The sequence below is a fragment of the Theropithecus gelada genome, chromosome 13, assembly GCF_003255815.1.
Source record: "Theropithecus gelada isolate Dixy chromosome 13, Tgel_1.0, whole genome shotgun sequence".
Classification (NCBI taxonomy): domain Eukaryota; kingdom Metazoa; phylum Chordata; class Mammalia; order Primates; family Cercopithecidae; genus Theropithecus; species Theropithecus gelada.
In genome coordinates, this window is record NC_037681.1 from 37,807,492 (window position 1) to 37,830,787 (window position 23,296).

Here is a 23,296-nt window from a genome sequence, read left to right on the forward strand (position 1 = left end):
AAAATTATTTTGTGAAACATTCATTTTTGCCTATTGATAAAAATACACAAATATTTCATAATGTTTTGTCTAAAATCAGTACTGTTGGTGGATAAAAAATGTGTACAACTCAATTTGAGTAGGTGTTAGGCATATTAGAAGGCGTTTATACAAACTATGTGAGGAAAAAGTGGGGTTGTGCTTTGAAGCTGACCTAAGAAGTCGAGGGAGACAGGGTCAGCAAGAAAAGGCCAAAGACAAAAATATGCCAAAAATCCCCGTTGTATTTAGCTACATTTTTTTCCGCAAACCAAAAAAAAAAAAAAAAAAGCTATAAGCTTACTAGATTTATCAATAAGAATATAAAGCCAAGTATAAGATGCCATGAAATAAATGCTATATTAATATTCAAATATAATTAATAAACTTCTTTAGTATAAAGCTCTGATACACTGCTTTAGAGACTGCAAAGTTTCTAAAATGATCTCTATGCCCAAGCTTAGATAGGCAAAGATAAAACACAAAGGCCGGGCGCAGTGGCTCACGCCTGTAATCCCAGCACTTTGGGAGGCCGAGACGGGCGGATCACGAGATCAGGAGATCGAGACTATCCTAGCTAACCCGGTGAAACCCTGTCTCTACTAAAAATACAAAAAAATTAGCCAGGCGTAGTGGCGGGCGCCTGTAGTCCCAGCTACTCGGGAGGCTGAGGCAGGAGAATGGCCTGAACCCGGGAGGCGGAGCTTGCAGTGAGCCGAGATCGCGCCGCCGCACTCCAGCCTGCGCGACTGAGCAAGACTCCATCTCAAAAAAAAAAAGGAAAAAAAAAAAAAGATAAAACACAAAGTAGGTGTAATAAATGCTCGATGAAGCATTTTAAAGGAAAGCACTATCATTATTCAGAGGACTTAACAATCGTAAAATGTTCAAGCAGTTGGGAAAATCAGTATAAAGGTGGTAGTTTAAGGACAGGTGTGATTTAAACAGGTAAAAGAGAAGTGCATCTCAGGAGAAGAAAAAATTAGCAAAATGGGAAAATATTAGTTGGGATTAAGTGGTGCATTAATAGACTAGTCAAATTGTAGGGAAGTTGAGGGGTAGCCAGTTGGAAAGTTATATTAGATAAGGCCATTTTACAGAGGCTCTAAAGAATGAAGAAGGATGCATTGGTTAAGTGTTCCTTTGAAGGAAGAAGTAACAGAACTTGGCAGTATAAAATAAATGTCAGGTGGTAGAGTGAATGATGACTGATGAGATTTTAGACAACTGAGTTGAAGTTGTTAACCTATAGCAATGTGGAAATCAGAACAATATAACAGCAGTTAAGAGCTTTGGCCATAGGGCATACTGCATGGGTTTGAATTCTGATAACATAATACTTTGTGACCTTAGACAAGTTATTTAACTCACAATGTAAGATGGAGATAGTAATGGTATCTGACTGTGAGGTTATTTAAAGATTAAATTATTATTTTATACAGATTTTAGAATAGCTCCTGGACCATGGCATGTATTTCATAAATATTAGTTTTTTTAAATTATTGTTATGTTGCCAAAATTAGAATTTGAAAGATATAATTTGTTTCCAAAGCAGTAGAGTTTGTTGATGTAGAGTTATAATTGATATATAGAGAGATATAATAGACATAATTTGTTTCAAAAACTGTAGAGTTGGTAAATGTAGAGGCAGTAAATGATTCCATGAAAAATGAATGAGATTTCTAAGTGTAAAATACAGAAAAAAAGAGCAAAAGTCCATGGACTAAACTTTGAAGTTTCTTTATATCTGAGGATTAGAAAGCAAAAGAGATACAATTGTTAGGAAAAGAAAAGGTAGTGTATCATCATAAAGTGAAAGTTTCAAGAATAGAAAGCAGCTAACAACACAAAGAAATAAAAGAAAATGCAAACTGAAAAACGGCCAAAGTCCTCTGCATTTTAAGAGTATTCTTTCTGATGAGAGGAGGCAGGGCAGGCAAAGAGATAAAAACTCTGAGCAGAGAGGAGAAAGAATGTGTGTACATACAGATGAAAGCTTAACAAAGAATTGAGTAAGAATTTGAGCTAGTGGATGTATAGTAGTGAAATAGAGGAGAGAAATTGCAATGGTAATTACACAGGCAGCAAAATCAATTACAAAGGTTTTTTTTAAAAAAATGAAGACATGGACTATGTAATTAAACATACAGATAAAATTGAATTTATTGGAATATAAATACTTTGTTAAGATAGTGTTAAAGATATTTGATATAGTTAAAAATCAGAATTTCTAAAATTGCTATAGAAATTAAGGTAATTTTAATGGAAATATCAGATTCACTAAGCCCAGTTTACTTTTCAAGTTTCTGTTTCTTAACATTGAAAAAAAGTTTTATAACCTTAAAATTGTAACATGCTAAAATGCATAAATTAATAAATTTGTTAAGTATACCAAAATAACCAAATTTATTTATAGAAACATATATTTAAGGAAAAAGTAAGATACAAAGACAATTATGCATATTTTAAAGTATAGGTATAAAACAGATAATAACTAAAAATACCCTCTATGCTTTTTAATAATAAAATATTATTTTTTCATAGGAGCAAGTAGCTGTTGACCATTGTTTCCTCCATCAACAGAAATTGAAAAGTTGAGTGTGGAAAAAGAGCAAAGGACTTATATTCACTGTTACTTTTTTTGTTCTTTATCCTTTGTATTGTGTACCATGTCTAGGTATTAACTTTTCTTTTTTTTTTTTTTTTTTTTTTTTTTGAGACGGAGTCTCGCTCTGTCGCCCAGGCTGGAGTGCAGTGGCCGGATCTCAGCTCACTGCAAGCTCCGCCTCCCGGGTTTACACCATTCTCCTGCCTCAGCCTCCCGAGTAGCTGGGACTACAGGCGCCTGCCACCTCGCCCGGCTAGTTTTTTGTATTTTCAGTAGAGACGGGGTTTCACCATGTTAGCCAGGATGGTCTCCATCTCCTGACCTCGTGATCCGCCCGTCTCGGCCTCCCAAAGTGCTGGGATTACAGGCTTGAGCCACCGCGCCCGGCCGGTATTAACTTTTCAAAAATGAACCAGTAAATAAAGTTTAAAAGACTGTTTAAAGGGGAGTTATAAAAGTGAAAAGGCAAAAATAAAAATTTGGAAAACTCTAATAGATGTTTTTTACTAACACAAAAGGAAAAGGCCATTAGAAAATTTAAATACTGATGTGATTTACAAAGATTTTAAGTGTCATAAGAGATAGGACATTGAATTTTAAATACATACTACATTTTACTATGGTTTGCCTTATTTTTTTCTTGATTAAAAAAGACTAATTTTAAATTCAGACAAGTTAGGCAGCTAAATGCCTGAAGAACACACAGTAAATGATCTAGATCCAAGTTTGTTTTCACTTCTCTGGTTCAAGGAGAAAATACAAAAGAGAATAGCAAAGAAGAAGGAAGAGACCTTTAAATTCCAGGAGGGCATAAAGCTATATGACTCAAGAAGAAGTTTATTCAGCATGACATGTTTAAGACATACTTGCTATTGGTCTCATTATTCAATTTTTTTTCAATAACATTTATTGAATACTTATGTCAAGCACTGTCGTAGGCACTGGGGATAGAGCAATAAACATAATACAAAAGACTTTTGCCCTCACAGAGTTTAAAACCTAGTAGGGAAGACAGGCAATAAACAAAATAAAAAGTAAAATATGTAGTATATCCATAGTAAATTATTAAGGAGGAAAAACTGAAAGCAGGGAAAGGGAAGATGAATGTTAGCAGGAAGGAAAGGCCACACTTAGAGGATGACATTTGAATAAAGCTATTAGGAAGGTGGTACAAGGCAAGCAATCCAGATATCCTAGGAATAAGCATTCCAGGAAAAGAAAGTAAGTGCAAAAGCCATGAGTCAGGGGCACGCCCAATGTGTCTAAGAAACAGGAAGACTATTGTGGTTTCAGAAGAATAAACAAGGGGAAAATACAGGGAAGAGTTTAAGGAGGCAAGAGAAGGTCAGATCATTGTAGCCCTCATACATGAAAGTAAGAATTTTGGCTTTTATTCTGAGTGAGATGGAAAGGCTTTGGAAGGTTTTGAGCTGAACTGTGATATGCTACAACTTACGTTTTAAAGAATCATTCTGGCTACTGTGTTCAGAATAAACTGAAGGGGAGCAAGAACTGAAGCAGGGAGATCAGTTAGGACTCAGTTGCAATAATCCAGACAAGAGAAGCTAAAGGCAATAGGATTGGTTGATGGCCAGCCATGTGTTATGAGAAAAAAATAAGTGTCAAGGAAGACTCCAGCATTTCTTCTCTAAAAGAATAGAATTGCCATTCACTGAAATGAGAAACACTGTGGAAGGAAGAGTTTGGGAACAAATATCAGAAGCTCAGTTTTGGCCAGCCATAGTAGCTTTGCAATGCCTATTAGTCATCACAGTGGAGAGGTTGAGTAAAACTTATGAGTCTTGAATTCAAGGAAGAGATCCACAGACTTCCTTTTTTTTTTTTTTTTTTTTTTTTATTACAAGTGTGTCCAAATTATAAAATTACAGAAGAAATTACAGAGACCTTTAGATCCTGAGTTTTTTTTTGCCCATTGCCTGGATAGGAGGTATGGTTTACTGACTGTTCCTTTCTGAATATGCTGTGCTTTTAAAATAATATGTTAAATAGGCTTATCTAGCAAGGATAGTTTCAAATAATGATATGTTTTACAACAAAATGGGAAAAATATAATTTCAGATCCTGATATCCTATTCCATTTAATCCAAAAGATTATTTTTAGCAGGATAAACTCTGCCACAATTATGTGTCAATGTAAATGTGTAATGCCTTGTGTTATTAAAAAGATTTCCCAAAATGGTGACTGACTCTATAAACATTCTTTTATGTGGCAATTTAGATGGAACTAAAGATCAACTTTATTGCATATTTTGTTTTCCATTTTACTTAACTAAATAAGGTTAAACAGGTAATATTAACTCAGAGATTTGCATACTTAAGGTACAGACTATCCACAGCACTTTTTCAAGCTGATTTAATATAAGGCTCTGCTTCTCTTCTCATGCTCACAGTTATGGATCCAGAAGCTTGTAACTTTAAACTGAAGTAACACAGAGATTTAGTCTAAGGTTGAATAAAAGCAAGTAGTTTTTAAAGTGGCTTTTCATCATTTAAATATTTCCTCTGATATGAAAGCACTCGACTTTTACATTTTAAGAGCAAAGATAAGAAAAAGGTGGAGAGAGGATGGATATCAGTTTAAAATGTCTTCTATCACAGATCCCATGCAGCCTTTCCAAACCTGGCTATGAAGATGCAAAAACACAAGAGCTAAAATGTTGCCTTCCTCCTATCCTCCAACTTTCTGTTTCTGGAGAAAATAACTCACAGAACTGGGCAGGAGGGGGAAGGTCCTGTGTGCTTATGTTGTGTATTTGGTTGGAGGTAGTTGAGGAAGAAGTGCTTGAGGAATTACACTAGCAGGAGTAAGTTTTGCATCTGGGGAGGTGTCATCCCTAGAAGAAAAGCTCTAGAGATCAAAGCTAGTAATAGGGCAGTGGCATGGAAAACCATTGTAAGCAGCACAGTATGTGTTAGGAGTTTAAACTTGCCACATGTTCAATCAGTTCAGAATATGAAAGAACCAGCATTGAGTGGTTGTAAGTGAATATGCTCTTTATTAGAGAAAGGATAAAAGTATCCATAAAAGCCTTTGTGGTACTAGGAATAAGACTAGAAGCATATAAACCTGTCCTAGAGATACAGACCTGAGAACAAAATTAAATATTCACACAGAGTGACAGAGAACAGGGCAAAGGACTAAGGTTGTGAAGACAGATCTTGATTGTGATGAGATTTACCTTGTATGACTACAGAAAAATCCAACATGGGGCTAATAATAATAAAAAGAAGGAAGAGGGAAGGCAGGACCTTTTAGGGAAAAAAAGAAACATTTTTATAAAACTCATAAGAATAGCATACTTCTGAAAATAATCTAATGCAAAATCCAGAACAAAATTTCAAGAAAAGTCAAACATTCTAAATAGTTATTAACTACTGAGTAGTTGCTGTGTATCAGTAAGTACTCCTTATTGAGTAGTTACTATGTATCAGAGCTGTTACAATACGTGGTATGTATTAGTTTATTTAATCCTCACAATAATCCCAGGAGATAACATTATCCCCTTTTTAGAAATGAGGAGCTTGCCCAGGGGCATAAAGCTATTAAGAATTCAAAAAAAAAAAAAATATAGCTAGTATGAGACTGGAGTAGAAATTTGTTTCTTTAGGCAGGCAAATAATAGGAGTATTGACGGGGGGCATACTGTTCTAGACACTTGGGATATATCAGTGGGGAAAAGAAAAGAATTCTGCCTTCAAGGAGCTTATATTCTAGCAAGGTATAAATTACAGTTTAAGAAGGTAATGAGTTCTATGAGGGCAGAAGAAAAATTAGACTAAGATATTGAAATTGGAAAGTATATGGTGGGGGATGGAAATTAATGAAGAGAGCCAAATTTGAGGTGGTTTTCAGTACGTCTGAGAATGTTTGCTTGTAGTAAGATAATTTCATCCAGTCAAATCTATTTTGTGAATTAATACATTTAGTCCTCCTTCTGCTATCAGATGCTTTGTTTTTTATGCTTTTTTGATGCTCCTTTCTTTCCTTACATTTTGCTAACTAGCCCATTTTTTGTTATTTCTCTGTCTAAAGTATATTTTATTCTACTGATATTTAAATTATGTATATCCTACATTTTTCTACCAATGTCAAGCATAGAAAGTAAGCTCCATAAGGCAAGGTCTTACACATGTCTTCTTTATTCTGTCACTGAGCCAAAGACAATAGTAGGAGTATTACAGTATATTTGTTCCATGAATGAACAAATTAATATTATTAACTACATAATCATAACTCTGCTCTGGGGTCAAAGATAGACTCTGGAAGAAAAGATAAAGATTGGAAAGTGAACGCAGAAAAAAGTGAGAAAGAATGTTACAGAGGAGAGAGTCTTTATTCCAATCTTAATACAAATGCTGTGACACTGAAAAGCTTATTCATCCCCTCTGTACCTCTATTTTTTCACCTGAAAAATGGGGGAAGTGGATTAGAACAGTAGTTCATGATGAGCCACAGATCCTTTTTAGAAAATAAAGGCTATCAATTTTCTCCACAAAAGGATTACATGCATATATCATGAAAACTAATAAGTCAACATGTTTTATCCAATCATGAAATGGCTTTAATGTGTACATTTTTCAATGACATGAAAATCCATAAAATATTTTATAACTTTTAAAGGTAATACAATAATTTATACACTCAAAAAAAATAATCTCTACTTTATAATAAAGCAAGCCCCAAGCCCCCAAGCTGGAAGAACATTTATCCAAAGAAGACAAAACATTTCTAGATGTTGTAAAATATTTTGAAATATGAAAGTCAAAACTTTTCTTTTAAGTTTCCATAACACATTTGTTTCAGATAAGGATGAAGTTGTTTAATCCTTGCTTTTCTTGACAAACCAATCCTGATTGGCCTACTGCATGTCTTAAGAGGTCGTACTCTTGAAATGCCATGTGGGAAGTGACTACCTAAAAATATAAGACAATAAAAGAGTAAAAATTATCAAGTTTCTATGCCTAAAAATCTTTACTTCTAATCATCATATTAGCAACATTTACTGAATACTTACTGAGCACTTATTATTTATGTGCCAGGCACTATACTTTAAATGCATTATTTTATTTAATTCTAGCTCCAGTTTTAAAATATGAAAAACATAAGCACAAAAAGTTAAGTAACTTGCCCCATAAAACACAGCAACTAAATAAATTCAACATTCCAATCAGGCAGTCTACCTTAACAACAATCACAACAACACCGTATAGGTTTTAAAACCAACTTGATGTTGTAGCTTTAAACTCCGGTCATTTTTCCTATTGGTAGCTAAACAACTATGCTGTATTGTTAATGGTTATGTTTGGTTTCTAATGGAGGTCATTGTCAGTAATAGAACACAAATGTACTCCATCTATTATGCATCAATAGAGGGCTTTGAGTTAGAAATTGTTCTTTAACATCATACTATACCATTTTCGAAGATGTCCAAAACAGTTCATGGAGATACACACATCTGTTACTAAATCAGTTATGTAAAGTCAACTACCTCTTATAATAAAATACAATATCTCTAACTTTCAGGGGTTTTTTAATAAACTGTGAGGTACATATGTAAAACCAAACATGTAAATCAAATTTTAGTGAATCTTTATGACCTCAATATAATAGCCTGTTATACCAAAAACAGTGTAATCAAATGTTAAATCTCACAAAAGGTTAGTAGCGTGATTTTTACTAACCTGAACCAAAAAGAATCTGTGTGTATCTATGTAAACCTTAATGAAGTAAAATACGAAATTAAACTACATGTATAATAAATAGGGAGAAAAACAACACAAAATAGATATAAATCAGTTTATTATACTTGATTCAATATTAAAATTAGAAAACTAATTATAAAAGGTTAAAGAAAAATACATTATCGCTAGATCTTTTAAAAACTTTGAACACAAAAGGATCATTTAAATAAGACAACACTGTTGGATCACAAGATCCCCCATTGGTCTAAATGATATATAAAGCACGGGTGAACTGACTGGTTGGCATATAACACGTGCTCAAAATAATTTCAGTACCGTACTTGGCTTCACACCACAGAGAGAAGAGAGAGATGGAAAGAGAGAAGGGATCCATTGAAGACATTTAGTAGTCAATGGAAACGTTAAGAGAAGAGGCATCATGATGGCAGGTGGGTGGGTATCAAAACTTTTCAGGATAACTGGGATCTTTCTGATGCCTTTAAAATGACTGTGTATAAGCAGGCTCCCACTCTAACTAGGTAGATCATTAAAATTCATTCATATTAACTCCATTCCCCAGGATCTTCCAACTTTTCTCTTACTGTGGATTTTAACAAGCCTCAGGAAGATCACTCAACTTTTGTGCCCTTTGAAAGTGAATCCAAGACTGCCATCCTAACATAGTATTAAATAATTCTGGCTGAATTCATACAATATTTTTCACATTTCACAACAAGTCACTTTAACTTGTGAAGGCAGAATCACATTGCTATATGGGTTTAGATATTTCAAACAAATGTAATGATTGCTTTTCCAATGTGCACACATTCTTTATCCTCCTCCTACATCTATTTTATTATCACAATTATAATCATGAATATATACTCCCAAGCTTCCTTTATTCTATATCAAAATATATTGCTAAGCCAATTTCTTCCTTTCTTTCTGCCCTAGAAGAAGCAAACCCTATCCTTTCCAGGCTAGGTCTTGCCATCCTATTTTTTGACTCAAGGAGTATTGTTCCATCAGTTATTTCCTTCATTCCGGGGAGAACAGACTACCTGTGGGCTTTTGATCTTCCAGTGTTTTGATTAATCTTTAAAACTATTACATTGTAAGCTAAGAAAAGAGGAAAAGATACAATTCTGAGGTGACAATAAAAGTTTCAGAGGTAACATTCTGCTGACTATGAGAACTCAGAAAAAATGTTTTGAGACATGATGCATGACTTAAGATGTCTTAGTAACTATATTTAACCTACAATGTTACTCTTTTTAGATCTAACCATGTTGTATAATACCAGAAATTTCTGATGGGATTATAACTTTACCTAGTTCCATAATTTCAATCCTACCACTACCCTCCACTCTTGGTACCATAAGGTTAAATGAATGTTAGACACACTGTGTTTTATTCTGATATTGTAGATCTACTGGGCAAAAGATAAAGTTCATTGTTTAATTTTTCTTTAGTGTTTTTCGGTTTTTTGGTTTTTGGTTTCTTTGAGACAGAATGTCACTCTGTCGCCCAGGCTGGAGTGCAGTGGCTCAATCTAGGCTCACTGCAAGCTCCGCCTCCCAGGTTCACGCCATTCTCCTGCCTCAGCCTCCCAAGTAGCTGGGACTACAGGTGCCCACTATCACGCCTGGCTAATGTTTTGTATTTTTAGTAGAGATGGGGTTTCACCATGTTAGGCAGGATGGTCTGGATCTCCTGACCTCGTGATCCGCCCACCTCAGCCTCCCAAAGTGCTGGGATTACATGCGTGAGTCATCATGTCCGGCCTAGTTGTATTTTTAATGTAACCAAAAGTATAAACATCAGTCAAAAATCATGTTAACATGACTAAATGGCAAATATTTTTTACTTGCATAATAAAATGTCCATATAAAATCTTCATAACAATGAAAAGCATACAGCATGTTCTCTATGCTCAATGTTCTCTATATATATTTAGATAGATAGATAGATAGATAGACAGATAGATAGATAGATAGATAGATAATTGGGAGTAACATTCTCATCAATGAAAACCCAACTTATCTAAATATCTTTTTTGGTTTTGTAAATATTGCATATATTAGATGTGTAAACTAGGCATATACAACACTTAACATATAGTCATTTTAAAACATCAATACAAATATCTGAACGTAGTTTTGCAGAATGCATTTCCCAATAATATTCTAAATAGCATTTTAACTGTTACCCAATTTTTAATTATTAGAATTTATTAGTAAAATATTAATGCTTTTAAAAAGTGCTAAAACTTTGTATTTATTTTGAACAACATGAATATCTATACTTTCCTCATACTAAAAATACCACAATGCAATAATCATCTTAGAAGGTATCCTAAAAAGTAACCACAATGTTACCTCCTCTCAATAAATATTTAAATTCTTCTTTACATTCATCAGGGAGAAAAGCAGCTCTTTTAGGTAAAGGTGTTTCACAATCTGAAAATAAAGAATGGTATGTTACAGCAAAAAATAACTTTTATATAAAATAACAACAGTATAAACAAAATATTTCCTTCAGTTGGCTCCTAATATTTAGAAAAATGAAGTAGGACTCTTCAAAGCTCCTTTTTAAAATTAACTTGTTTCCTTCAACTTCAGTATATTTTTGAACATTTGAATACATCTTTATGAGAAAATACTGTGCACCCAGCTAGCAGCTGCTGAGAAATTCAAAGTTCAAGGTGAAGCTGTGTCAAAGTTCAAGGTGAAGCTGTCTCAAACATTCAAGAAAACACACAGACTCCAACTGTACAAGAGGAGAGTGAAGAGGAAGAGGTTGATGAAACAGGTGTGGAAGTTAAGGACATAAGGCCGGCACAGTGGCTCACGCTTAAAATCCCCGCGCTTTGGGAGCCCAAGATGGGTGGATCACGAGGCCAGGAGCTGGAGACCAGCCAGGCCAACACGGTGAAGCCCCCATCTCTACTAAAAATACAAAAATTAGCTGGGTGTGGTGGCAGGCTCCTGTAATCCCAGCTACTCGGGAGGCTAAGGCAGGAGAATCACTTGAACCCAGGAGGCAGAGGTTGCAGTGAGCCAAGATGGTGCTACTGCACTCCAGCCTGGACCACAGAGCTCGACTCTGTCTCAAAAAAAAAGAAGTTAAGGACATAGAATTGGTCATGTCAGAAGCAAATGTGTTGAGACCAAAGGCAGTTCGAGTCCTGACCCTGAAGTACAAGTAATGATATGGTAAATGCTATTGTGGAATTAACAATGTAACCATGTGAAAACAACTTTTTTTTTTTTTTTTTGGTGTTTCCAAGGAGTAACTGCAGCTTGCTTTGAAATTTGTATTGTTTCTATCATAAATAAAGCTATGGCTTCTTGCTGGGGGAGGGGGTGGGGGGAAGAAAGAAAAAAGAAAATAGTGTGCATCAATAAACATTGTCTTGCATTTTATCTCTACCTTCCTTCTTTTTTGTCAGAATTATACATTTGGCCTACATAGAAAAAAGCAGTAATTTTTCTAGCATGAGAAAGAATGTTTTAAAATGAATTTCATACCTTCCTCAGAAGTAGAATAAAGTAATTCTTCCTCTGATGTACTTGGATAACAACTCTCATTAGGAACTTCCTGTTCTCCATTATTGGGTACAGTTTTCCATTTAAATAAACTTTGGTGACTTTTACACATATTAGGACCTGCTGTAGTATCACAGAACGAGGAAGATGCATTTATTTTGTTGACTACAACCATTTTCAAATCTTTTTCTGTCTCCATTTTTACCTCCTCAGCATCATTTTCTCCAAAGTAATTTTCTTGCCCATTGTTTGTTTCCACAGTGCTTAGAATTTCATTTTCCTTACTAATTTCATGAAACATACGAAGTTCTTCAAGTACTAAATCAAATTTTCTCTTCATCTCAAAATCTTTTACTATTGTCAGAGCTTCTGTTGATAAATATTTAGCAGCTAAGTCCTGAAAACATTCATCATTCCCTTCACTCAGACCAGTTTCAAACTGGTGATTAACATATAATACAGAGTCATTCTTTCTACGAAAATCCTTTGAATTAGCTATCTCCCTTTCTGGCAAAATACTCTCATATTCATTTCTATCTGTTACATAATTTTGATTAAGGTATTTATTTTCTTCCACATTTACTTCCCTACTTATTAATGAGACTGACTGTACAGAAAACATACCATCCATTGGAAAAAAACTATCTTTCTCTTCCTTTTCTATCTTAGTATCTTTGTGAATTTGGAAACTATTGGTTAAACTTTCGGCTGTGACTTTTACTTCCTCTTTCAAAATTAAGTCATATTTTTTTTCCTCTATTTCACTTAACAAGTTACAAAAATTTAGTACTTGAGTTATAGAAATGGTATGAGTCTCTTCATTATGGATTGTGTTGTGGCTTCTTGGTATGGCCTGTTGCCTAACATTGCAGAAACCTTCAAATATGTGCTCACAATTAAAGCTACTGATATTATGTCCCTGTTTTCTTTCCATATTTAAATCTTGTCTGTGCATATTTACTTCATAAAAATTTTCATTAATATATCCATGGTTGTTCTGTATAAATTGAGGACAAGACTTAACAGATGTTTTAATAGTACTAGAACTATAGTGAGCCCAATTTTCCACATTCATGAGTTGTTGAGGACAACTCATATTCCGACAAGTAATTTCTCTTATTAAAGAAATTTCTTCCATGTCATCAAAGTCCATTAAAAGGGGAATTTTTTCATATGATTCAAAAATTGACAAACCTGTATTTTGAGTTGTCGTACTGAAGGAATTAATGGATTTTTTCTTAGACTTTTCAAAAACGTGTTCAATTCTAAATAACTTCCTTTTCTTTAACATAGGTTTCATATTATCTTCTAATAGTCTTGAAGAAGTTAAAATCCTTGCTAGATATGCAGTATAATTTTCCATTATAATATTTTTTGGATACTTCAAATAAAGCATCCACTTGAAAATGCATTCCTCTTCTAATTCAAAATCATTTTCAATTCTTGTTAAAGAGTCAAAGTTATTAAGCAAAAAAGCTATGTTAGTTTTCAATATAATATCTAAAGGTTCTGAAACACTGTCTTGTAAATATATGCTTAAAAGTCCATTCTTTATATTTGTATTCATGTTTCTGGTTATTAGATTTTGAATACCAATTTTACCAATTTCCTTTTTACACTTCAAAATGTTATAGCAGGTTAAAATACTATTATCTTTTTGATTTCCTGAAATACTTTTATGGAAATAAAAAATTTCTACAATGAAACTTTCAAAAGGGTTGTTCACGTGAAAGACTTTTTGTGTAGCATTGTATCTCAACTGTACAGTATTATCATTTTCTCCTTTACCATTTAGCCAAACAGTCATTATTAAAGCTATTTGACTACCTAATATTTCTCTTATGAGAAGCTTTGATTGTTCTTCATGTACATTCATGACTTTTGTACAGCGGTAATCTTCCTTGCTTAAAAGGTCTATTTCTGATAATAATAGCCAATTCCATTTTTCTTCAGTTTTTTTCATATTTTCACATTTAGTCTTGTAATTATTTATAATCCAACAATTTCCTCTATTTCTTCTCAAAATATGTCTAACGTTACAGTCCCAGTTTTGAGATTTTTCCAACCTGGTAGGTATGTAACTGTCCAGACATTCTGCTTCCTCCCAATTTGCATTTTCTAGTATAGCGAAATTCTTTCTAGAGTCTCTTACATCACATTTGATACTACTGTAGTTACAGTAGTTTGAACTGATCAAGTCTTTTCTCTTACAAGTATTTTGGCTGCTGAGTGATGCGTAGTCATTTTCATAACATTCGGAAAAAATATTTTCCGCTTCTACAACTTTTTTATCATTCTGTAACTTTTGCTTCTTAACATCAGGTCTATTTTGGGACCAGTAAATGTTTGTGAAATCCCTAACATATGCCTCCTTTTTGTCATTCTTTTTCTTCGCTATTTCCTTTAAATAGACAGAGGACATTTTGCTATTTAAGTCCGTTGGAAACTGAGGGACACTTATTGTGCTGCTATCTCTAAAATAGCTAGGTTTGGCAATTTCCAAGCTGGGCTGGTTTTGAGATTTTGATATTTTTAGTACCGATGATGAAATGTTATTTTCTCTTTTATTTGATGGCATAACACTGTCAGCTTTACATCTGTTCTTAATTTCATGAAATGGTGATTTAGTTTCCTTGTAAAAGTTAACATCTAAAAATGGATTTTCTTTGTGAACATTGTCTCTTCCTTGGACAAACTGTTGTTTTCGATTCTCATTTCTAATTGCATGTATATCGTGTATAGAGGTGCTGGGCAGAAGATGACTAAACCCTGCTTTGGAGCTACCACTGTGGTGCACACTGAAAGCCTCTGTGTCACGCAGTCCTGCCTCAGACCTTCCTGAAGCCCTCAAATCAGAATCAGGACTTTGTGAGTGGGGAGACTGCAAACAGCTACTCATCTGGAATTTGAGATTTGGGCATCCCAGGTTACATATCTGCTTCCCACTGACTGATTTCTCCACACACGAGTCTGTGGAGTTATCAAAAATCGCATTCGTTGAAACTAAGAGTCCCTTGAAGGGTCTAGGCGACAACTCCCAGATTTTTTCCACCTCAGACAAGCGAGGCACCAGAGGCAGTCGCCAGCCCGCCTTAGAGACACCGCCAGGCTCCTCAAGACAGAGCCGCTTGCTACTGGGTGGTTGGGAATCCGAGTCCTCAGGAGGCGTTAAAGAGGAGGTAGGCTTTCTGAGCTCGGCCATCCGAGGCGTGGGCTCAGGGAGCGACGCGACAGCGAACAGAAAGAATCTCTCCGAGGTTCCGGCGGCGCTCCACTCTTTAAATAAGGGGCTCCGGGCCACCCTGGTCACGCCCCCGACCCGCCCCTCAGAGCCTGGTCTCAGCCTGGTCTCAGGGTTTGCCCCACCCCGAATCCGCCCCTCCACAGCCCCAGCCTCAGCCCCGCCCGCCACCCTCAGCCCCGCCCGCCACCCTCAGCCCCGCCCGCCACCCTCAGCCCCGCCCGCCACCCTCAGCCCCCACTCTCCCTTCCCCCACCCACGCGCTCCGGTTGTCTCCCCACTGAAGTTCGGAGCACCCTGGGCCGTTACATTGTCTCTTTTTAGCGCCTTTTTCTGATGCCACGACTGTAGCGAGTCTAAAGGCTTTTTTCTCTCTGGTAGAACGAAGGGGAAAAGTTAGAATCTCTCACTTAAACAAAATTTGTGAATGGTAACAACTTTATTTTCTAAATTCTAAAATTTTGTTTACCTCAGAAACGGCATCTCCACAACGCTCGAGTGACTCGCCAGTAAAATCGTGTAGTTCTGTCAGCACCAGACCAAATCTCTCTGTGTATGGAAAAATTTTTTAATCATTCCAGCGGCATTTAAGATTATATTAATATTTCCACTTCACTAATAAAGTGTGTTTGGTGGGGGAAAGCCACCAGTATTTAACAGTCTGACTATCTGAGGAAAAACTGTGTGGAAATTATTATCCGGATAATTATTATTCTTCACTTAAGACTAAAAAAAAAAATAGTTTACTATGGGCTGTGGGGATTTCTTCTCAAATATTGTGGATAAAATTATTTAGAGATAAAATAATATATGTTTGAACTACTCCATTTAGTGTAAACATAATAATAATACAGGTCTGATTCATACCTACTAACAAATTTTTAGATGATATTTCTTTTTTTTTTTTTCCTGCTTTGAGAATCATTTATGATTTCCAGTCAATTCTGGTTTTTGTGAATTCTATAATCATAAAGAAAATATTTTTCAAAATGTTTATTATTATTATATACATGTTTCTTAAGAAACATGTAACTAGTGCTCAGTAATAAACACCTCAGTCCCCTTGGTGGTTGTTTCAAGCTTGGTATGTTTTATATTACATTTTATGTTAAAATTTATAATAACGTGCAACTGGAATCCTAACTTCAGAACCCGTGGGAGCATAGATGGCAATATATAACTAGCCTTCTACTTTAGGTAATAAGATGTTCACCAGTTTCATGTCTTTTAAATACTCTTAGATACATTGTGATTATTTCAATGTAAATTCCTCTAGAGAAATGTTTACTTAAATTTGTAGAAAGCCTTGCAGCATATGCACTTCATTAACACTATAAATAAGAATGTGGCAGTGGTTCAGATTCCACATCAGTGAATTCTCCAAGTTCTACTTCTGTGTATTTTAATGTTCTATTGCTTTTTTATCTCAGATTTTCCACAAATCTATATTCTTTTCTAATCCATTCTGTTCTATGCCTATGGTAAGCCCATAAGGGGTGACTCATATAGCTAAGGTGTATATAATTGATGCACTAGTATGATATTAGGATCAAGATTTTTAAAATCTAAAGTAAATGCCATTGATTGTGATTTCTAGGCTAGATTGATCTGGAACTTGATGTTTCATTATTTCTTCAGCTAGCTAGTTTGCCGAAGGGCAAATTGTATCTCCATCACATCATTATTTAACAACTCTACATTGTTTAAGGATTAAAATTCAAATAAAACCCAGAAGTATTACATGTAACTCAACAATTGTTTGACTCGAAGACACAGAAACGTATAGTTATTTTCTCTATCCTGAAGAAACTTACAGCAATAACGACCAAAAAAAGAGTCTTTTCTTGCATTTACTTATTTAAACATTATACTAACCGCCACTGCCATTTCAAACAATACCTATTAAAACCACTGTTTATGTGGGTTTTTTCCTTTATTTTTTTAAATGCCACCTAGAAAATGAACCAGTTATAAGTGAGAAATGCAAAAAATTGTGTCAACTCATCATAATCAAAATATAAATGAGACTTGTCCAAATCTTACCGATGCCTCGAAGCCCATTTCAAATGTCACATTTTTCTATATCGCTTTACCCAACCCTTCCTTTGAAGTTCTGACCTTCCTTAATAACAGTAAACTGAGCTTTAAAGACCGCATCTATCTGATTTCTTTTAGCTTGGTGTCTTCTTATAGTTCAACTCTGAATGAATAAAAGGATTAATGAGTTCATGAGATAAACCCCATACTGAAGATATGACACAATCTCCTATTAGAGTTAAATCAGAAATTCACTCAATATAAATATCAAGTCGAGTGTCCTTAAGCATGGTATGCCACATCCTCACTACTAGGTCTTACTTAACTCTTTCAACTTCTTTTTCTTTTTTTTTTTTTTTTTTTAAAAAAAAAAAAAAACAAGAAACAATTTGCCCCCATGCTGCCTACACCAGAATGTTTATTTTCTTGCTTTTTTATGTCTGTTCTCAAAGCCCTTCACTTTCTCCTCCTGGCAACTTCTTATTAAGCCTTAAAGGGCCCTACTCAAAAGTTACCTCTTCTGTGAAAGCTTCTCTTCCTCCTCCCTGCTCTAGCCAATCCCTGAGCAGAATTACTTGCATCGTCATCGGTTTCCTATAGCAATTTATTTCTAACTGTAGAACACTTAAAATGTCTTATTGTATTGGGTTGTTTATATGTCCCCTCCACTAGGTTCCATTAATCAGCACAAGGATTTATTAATTTTTGTATCCCCAGTGCCTCTAAGTACATCAGTTAATTAGAAGAAATGAAATGACTCCACGGTTAATACTCATTTACCAATTCAGATGGATTTATGGTGTCTTGAAAGTGCCTTAAGTTTCTTGTTTTGTGTTATTTTGGCTTTAATGTTATGCGTTAAAGTAGAGACTTGCTTTTATAATCATGTTGAAATACATTTAACATGAAAACTATGTTGAGCTATAACACCATAGGAGTCCAAAATGGACTTTAAATATTGGTTTTAGCATCATTTAAGTTTCATGGTAGGACCAGAAATGTGACATGGCAGTTTTTTACTTTTACTTCTTTTAATAAATCATGTAAGAGGTGAATAAATATGCTAAATCTAAAAGTTTGTTTCAAACTGAAAGATAATAAAATATATTTCAAATAGGCCGGGCGCGGTGGCTCAAGCCTGTAATCCCAGCACTTTGGGAGGCCGAGATGGGCGGATCACGAGGTCAGGAGATCGAGACCATCCTGGCTAACACGGTGAAACCCCGTCTCTACTAAGAAATACAAAAAATAGCCGGGCGAGGTGGCAGCGCCTGTAGTCCCAGCTACTCGGGAGGCTGAGGCCGGAGAATGGCGTGAACCCGGGAGGCGGAGCTTGCAGTGAGCTGAGATCCGGCCACTGCACTCCAGCCTGGGCGACAGCGCGAGACTCCGTCTCAAAAAAAAAAAAAAAAAAAAAAAAAATATATATATATATATATATATTTCAAATAGTTAAAAGAACCACTAACAAAAATATTTAAATTAAATACAGCAGTTAGAGAGGAAAACATCATCACTTACTAAAAATATTTAAAATAAATATGGTTATAAATAACACAAATAAGCACATTTCATCAAGTCAATGGTAAGCACTAGGGGAAAATAAAATCAAGATACTGTGTACATTTATTTGCATATGAGATTAAGTTTTTATTAGAGCAGTAATGGTAATTTGTAACATAAATATCATCTTAAATATGACAACATATGTGCAAATGCTTTAAACTGTAAATCACCTTTTTGTCCTCAATGTTCATTAATGACATCATCATCTATTCAGTCTCCTAAACTAAAACTCTTAGTATTAGCCTAAACTTTTTATTTTTTTGTTTTACTATTTCCCCAAAATGCATCTCCTACATAGACATTCATCAGATCTTGTTGATTTTACATCAAATATGACCCTGAAATTAATCTCCCTTTTATCCATAATGTATCATCTTTATTTCAATCCGTCATTATCTTTTTCTGAGAATATTGTAATAAACCAATCTTCATTTTACTAGTCTCTTCTCAACTTCTGCCCAACACCATTATGAGAGTTTTTTTCTTAATAGAATATTAAATCATTTTGTTACTTTCTTAAGAACTTCTTTTAACTTTTGATGCCCTACAGAATAAAATACAAACTTTAATTTGACATAGAAAGTTCCTCATAGTTCAGTTCTAAACTGTTTTTTTCAGCTTCCACATCCACTCCCACAACACAACTTACTTTCTTGCAGCACTTAACTTCTTGTCATCCCTTAAAAGTATAAAGCCCTTCGCAGTTTCAGTCTAGGTCATATGCTGCTTCGTTTGCCTAAAGTATAGTGGCAGGTCTTACTTGGGAAAGTTTTCTGCAGTGATCCAAAGTTTACAATCATCTTCAGACACCTGCAGTTTTATTTACTAACCTTTTTCTTTAACTTCTAAATTTCTCCTCATTATTATGTTATTATATTTTCTGCATGCTTAGCTAATTAGAAATAACCTTTTTCCTGAGTTCTAAGTATTGGAAAAACAGGTGGAATGTTCCACTATTTACAACATCCATTCGATAATCTAATAAATTTCAGCGACAATTTAAGAACTCTGTCACTGAAATAAAGCAAAAGTTTGTATTTTATTAGAATCCATGCAATTGCAAATAACACGTTTTTTAAAAATAATTATGAGTTCTTTCCAATTAGACTTTTGTAAAAATCTTTTCAAGATTTTTGAGATGACAAAATGTCTTTTTTTAATCACATAAACTTAAAATTACTTAGATTATTTCCTCCTTTTGTAAAGATTTTTCCTGAGATGAGTCACATAAATATTTAGTTGGATGTGGCAAATTTATATAGCTATCTTTTACTTAAAGTTTTCAAGGAATTACATATATTGATATTAAATCAAAAATACATTTAACATGAAAACTATGCTGAACATAATTTAATTTTATATCCTGAAAGAAATATTGAATAGTAGTTGGAGGAGTAGAGTTGAATCAAACTAAGTCCACTTATTCTTTGAATCTATAGTCCACTTATTCTTTGATGTGTAATATGAGCAAATTATTTAGTTTTTCTGAGACACAGGTTCCCATAAATGGGAATTAAAAAGTAGAACCTACCTTATAGGTTGCTGAGTAAAATAAATGAAATACAGTATATAAAGCATTTAGAAGAGTCCTGAGCACCCAGCCAATGTTCATTTAAAAACATTTTTAATTACAATAGCTATTATCCAAACTCGTAGTGTGCTGAGCTGACTCTTACAGATTCAGAAGAGTTGATTGTTAGCATCTCTTCCTAACTTCGTATTTCAGTAACTTCACATGGGTAGTTTGGAAGTATTTACATCACTGTAAATGGCTCATAATGGAAGTATTTATATCACTGAAATCAGCATATGCTACAGATCAGAGCTTTTTTTCTTTTTTTTTTTTCTGGAAAACCAGTTGTTAAGAGTTGCCAGTATAGTACAGCATCAAACTCTGTCTTATGTTTCAATAATAATTTATATTATTCATACTATCTAAGTCAATTCTTACTACAAGCTTATAGCTGTAGTGAGCCAGGCAGTTTGTCTAGCTAATATTAAAGTCAGGCAATTCAACAGACTCTATATTTGATGCCAGGACATATGCAAAAACCTCATTTTGAAAAAAAAGAAACTGGTGGTAGTTAGTTTTCATCTCATTTGATACTTCTTTATGAGTGGAGAGTCCAAAACTTAACACACAAAAAAAAGTAGCTATTTAATGTTTTAAGTTTGTTTATAGTTTCATGATTTCAGAATGCACATAGGTTCTGTTCACAGGAAAACAATAGATCAAAAGAATGCTCCCTCTATCATTATCTAGGACAGAGTATAGTCACTGCCTACTATCCATGACTAATCATTGAATCATAATATAATCTTCAAAGTACTTTTAAGTGGATGCTGTCATCTGATTATTTAACTCTCCATTGATTTGCTGAACATCTATTATGTGCAAGGAACTGTGCCTGATGCCGAATTAAATATTTTGACATGTAAGATTTAATCTTTGTCTCTAAAGAAAGCATTCTAACAAGAAATATGCATATAAAAGGATAACCAACAATACATTGCCTAATCAAGTTAACAACTTTGTCCTAGCTATTTTTTAGCCTTATCTTTGGCCACTTCACTCTCCTCTCCTGTGCCTCTCACAATTTGCCACACAAAACCACTTGCAATTTCCAAACATTCATGTTTTTTGTTGTTTTGTTGTTCAGTTCAGAAGACATTTATTGAACATCTATTATGCAACAAGCATTGTGTTAGGTATCAGGAATCCAAAATCATACACAGTCTTTTTTTCCCAGAAATGTAGAGTATAGTAAGGAGACAAACTTACAGAATTTATTTCAGCATAATAGAATAAATGCTACAGTAAAGTTATATCTAGCCACTGAAGAAAGGGGATCAAATGTAGTCTGGAGACTTAGGGGAGACTTTCAGGTAAAAATGGTGCCCAAAAGCTGAGTCTTAAAGGTTATATTCATTCATTTAATTTATATAAGCCTATAGTTTTATGTTAAACTTCCTTTTATTTCTATACCAATCTATTATTCACCCATGTTCCCATAGCATTTCAGACATCTATTGTATACTTATAAAATTATATAGAGGTTAGTTGTAACATACTTTCTCTTCCACTAAATTACTAGCTCTTTAAGACTTGGAATAGTTAACTTGGTTATCTACATATTTCCTATATTTAGCATGGGACCTACCATACGATAGACATTTTTTTAATTGTCAGTTTGAAGATATACCAAGTGAATGATATAGAAAATAAGTACTGTTAAAAAATAAATGCTGTGGAAATTCAGAGAGGGATTACACAAATTCTATACAGAATAGGCAAGGAAGGCTTCACAGAGGAAAGGATTGAAAAATTCTTGAAAAACAGGATCTAGGAAGCCTCAGGAGAGTAGTTTCAACCAGAAACAAAATTTAACCTAAGGTCCAAAAAAATAGAGCTCGCTTTGTCAGAGACAAAGAAAGTGGGGAAATAGCTCCAACATTAAACTGAGAGGTAAGAGTAAAGATGAATTAATCTGAAAGCCACTGACTCAAGGAATCTGGTTACAAGAAGACTTGGCCAATCAGGATGAAAAGAAACAAAGGCCTGGAAGACACTGTGCAATATTTTAAAAAACTAAATCTAAATAGAGATTATGATATAGTAACTTGCCTATCCTGAATGTAGTATGTGTCCCAGGATTTCTCTAATTATAATTAATGGGTTTGGTATATTCCACATAACTGAATTTAGCATCAGTGGACCTTTTAAGAGGAGAATTAGTGAAAGAAAATGTGACCAAGGCCTTGATACCCTTGAGCAGATATTTGAAGGGGTCTAGCAGAAAAAGAGCCAAGAATCATAGAAAGTAGAGAAGAAATGTAACACTGGGAACTGGGGAGAGACATTAGTGCACACTGCAATGTGTTGTCACACAATTCTGTTAAAGGATACCCTTTTCCCTAATTTTTAATAGTTTCTCAAAGATAATTATGCCCTATGTGGGGAAAAAAATAGGATCAACATGTTTAATTTTGAAATGCAATCTGATACATACTCATTATATATGTAATATTTGTTTTACATAGTACTTATGAATAGAGAAGAAAGTTGCTTTGCAATTTTGCCAGAGGTCATTCATGCTCATCACCCGCTTAACTGTAGTTTCATATCAACTTCCAAAAGCTAAACCCATGATTTCTGGAGACCACTCAGAGGGACTCTAGAAATGACTTTCTTAAAAGTTATCTAGCCTGCACCTTGGACAATAACCTAGAAAAACATAGATACAGAATACGGGCTGCTTGGTTAAAGTTACAATGCCTTCTTCAAGAAACATGCAAACAAGGCAATAGCTGGGCTTGGAATATAATGTGTATCTAGGCAGGAATAGAACCATAGTAATCATGATTAGAGTAAAGAGATAACATACATATATGACCCTCCTTCTTGTATGTGAAAAACAAAAAGGTAAGAAAGAGAAGAAGCAGCAAAATGAGCATATATTTCCAAGCCATGCTAATTATGATACTATATATTATATATGTAATGTATAAGTAATATAATGAATCAAGGGATTATAAATAGAATTTTAACTAATATGCTCTACAACAATCCAGGTG

The 23,296-nt window shown here is 34.4% G+C and overlaps 1 protein-coding gene across 1 annotated transcript; it reads right to left on the reverse strand.

Moving 5' to 3' along the window:
- Positions 1–7,191: 7,191 nt before the first annotated feature.
- On the reverse strand, positions 7,192–15,127 carry RAD51AP2 (RAD51 associated protein 2). The gene is made up of 3 exons (XM_025354839.1): positions 11,860–15,127; positions 10,708–10,788; positions 7,192–7,561 (listed from the first exon to the last, which is right to left on the reverse strand). The coding sequence occupies exons 1-3, from the start codon at positions 15,077–15,079 to the stop codon at positions 7,410–7,412; spliced, it is 3,453 nt and encodes a 1,150-aa protein (XP_025210624.1). The 5' UTR covers positions 15,080–15,127; the 3' UTR covers positions 7,192–7,409.
- Positions 15,128–23,296: the final 8,169 nt, after the last annotated feature.

Excerpts from the sequence above, each read along its gene's own strand:
- RAD51AP2 (XM_025354839.1), bottom strand. The coding sequence starts at position 15,079 with ATGGCCGAGCTCAGAAAGCCTACCTCCTCTTTAACGCCTCCTGAGGAC. Across the intron at positions 10,789-11,859 it reads TTATTCTACTTCTGAGGAAG|ATTGTGAAACACCTTTACCT; the intron begins GTATGAAATTCA and ends CTTTATTTTCAG. Across the intron at positions 7,562-10,707 it reads TAAATATTTATTGAGAGGAG|GTAGTCACTTCCCACATGGC; the intron begins GTAACATTGTGG and ends TTATATTTTTAG.